We start from the raw sequence: 1,967 nt of genomic DNA, 5'->3' as shown, positions 1-1,967 counted from the left end.
GGCGGGGGGCGCGGGGGGGACCGGCGCCGCTGCCGGGCCGGTCTGAGCCCCGCCTGTGCCCGCAGAGCTCGCGGCACTCCAAGCTGGAGAAGGCTGACATCCTGGAGATGACCGTCAAGCACCTGCGGAGCCTCCAGCGAGCCCAGATGACCGGTGAGTGCCGGGGGGGAAGAGGGGCTGGGGGGGCATCGCACTCCCTGCATGCATCCTCGGTAGGGAGGATGAGGGGGGCACCCAGCTCCACGCCTGCATCCCCGGTACTGGGGGGCAGTGAGGGGCACCGTGCTCTGTACCTGTATCCCCAGCACAGGGGGGCACTGTGCTCTCCATCTGCATCCCTGGTACTGGAGGGCACTGGGAGGGCTGCGGTCCTGGCTTGGGTCCCCTCTGCTAGCAGAGCTGCGCTCCCCATCTGCCTCTCTTTTGGGGGGGTGGGAAGCACGAGAGCTGCCAGGGGGACTGTGCTCCCGACCTGGATCCCCAGTGCTTTAGGGCACAGGAGGACTCTTGGGGGTTGTCTGTTCCCCACCTGGGTTCCTGGTGCCAGAGGGGCCGTGCTCTCCGTCCAGATCCTTGGCACCCAGGAGCACAAGACATGCTACCGGAGGGGCCGCACTCCCTGCCTGGATTCCCAGCTCGGAGGGGTTGCAGGACCCAACACCAGTAGGCTGCACGTTCCCATCCCCTGCGGAGCCGGCTGACCGCTGTGCACCTCTCTCCCCCTGCAGCCGCACTGAGCACAGACCCCACGGTGCTGGGCAAGTACCGTGCCGGCTTCAGCGAGTGCATGAACGAGGTGACGCGGTTCCTCTCCACCTGCGAGGGCGTCAACACTGAGGTGCGCACCCGGCTCCTGGGCCACCTGGCCAGCTGCATGACCCAGATCAACGCCATGAACTACCCTGCGCCCCCCCCCCCGCCCCCGCTGCCACCAGCCGCAGCCTTTGGGCCACCCCTGGTGCCGCCGGGCAGTGGCACAGGGCCGCTCCCAGGCATGCCCTGCAAGCCGGGCGCGGACGCAGCCAAGGTGTACGGTGGCTTCCAGCTGCTGCCAGCTTCCGATGGGCAGTTCGCCTTCCTCATCCCCAGCACCGCCTTTGCTCCCGGCGGTGCTGTGCTGCCCCTGTACGGCGGCCCACCCACAGCTGCCACTGCCGCCTCGCCGCCTGGCCCGCCACCCGGCACCGCCGACTCGGTCTGGAGACCCTGGTGAGGGTGGCGGGCACCGGACTGGACTGAGCACAGCACCCCGTGCTGCTGGCACGGCTGTATATAGGTTATATGTTCATATTGGATTGTGCCTTTGTACCATAGCACTCCCTCGACAGTGTTTCGTGTTTTACACGAGATCTTTTTTCTCCCTTCCCTCCCCTTCCTTATGTGACACCAAAGATTCGGGGTTTTGGGTTTTTTTGGGTTTTTTTTTTTGAATGCTCTTAAAATAAAAGTGTCTCTTCCATTTTGGAAGGCCTTTGGAGATAAGTTGGAGTGCTAGCATGTGTGCATAGGAGGGAGCCCAGCTCCTGGCTTGCCCCTGACTGCCTGTGGATCGTGCTGCTCCAGGGCTGCCTTGTCCTGCTTTCCAGGCTGGAGCTGTCACTCAGACCCTTTGTCCTCTCTCTTCTTGTGAAATCACCTGGCCCCTCTCCCTGCCCCGGGGCAGATATAATTACTGCTTCCTTGGGAGCAGCTTGACTGATCAGACTTGTTAAAAAGAGCTTATGTTTGCAGAGCTGGTGGACGTGTTGAGGGAGGCACCTCTGTTCTGTTCCTGGCTCCTCAGGCTGATGGAGTGGAGTAGCCCAGGTAAAGTGAGACAGATTCAGCACAGAGCCTGACAGCCTGGCTCCCAGTCTAGGCTGCCCGGGTGAGCCTCCTGCCCTGGACCTGGAGGGGCCCGCTCCCAGGCCGTGGTGTAAATTGCAAATGACTTCAGTCAGTTGATTTAGAGAGCGGTGCCTGCCAGC

General features: G+C 63.0%; 1 protein-coding gene across 1 annotated transcript in view; it reads left to right on the top strand.

Annotated features, from left to right (window-relative positions):
• HES1 (hes family bHLH transcription factor 1) overlaps positions 1 to 1,387 on the top strand; it is a 12,588-nt gene extending 11,201 nt beyond the window's left edge. Inside the window, exons 2-3 of the mRNA XM_010568443.1 lie at positions 66 to 153; positions 729 to 1,387. Of these exons, the coding sequence (XP_010566745.1) occupies positions 66 to 153; positions 729 to 1,213 (573 nt within the window). The 3' untranslated portion in view covers positions 1,214 to 1,387. The remainder of the gene's footprint in view (positions 1 to 65; positions 154 to 728) is intronic.
• The last annotated feature ends 580 nt before the right edge of the window (positions 1,388 to 1,967 follow it).

The sequence above is a fragment of the Haliaeetus leucocephalus genome, unplaced genomic scaffold (genome assembly GCF_000737465.1).
Source record: "Haliaeetus leucocephalus isolate CR32 unplaced genomic scaffold, Haliaeetus_leucocephalus-4.0 Scaffold240, whole genome shotgun sequence".
Lineage (NCBI taxonomy): Eukaryota > Metazoa > Chordata > Aves > Accipitriformes > Accipitridae > Haliaeetus > Haliaeetus leucocephalus.
Note: the sequence above shows the minus strand (reverse complement) of the source record. Positions and strands in the feature narration are given on the sequence as shown.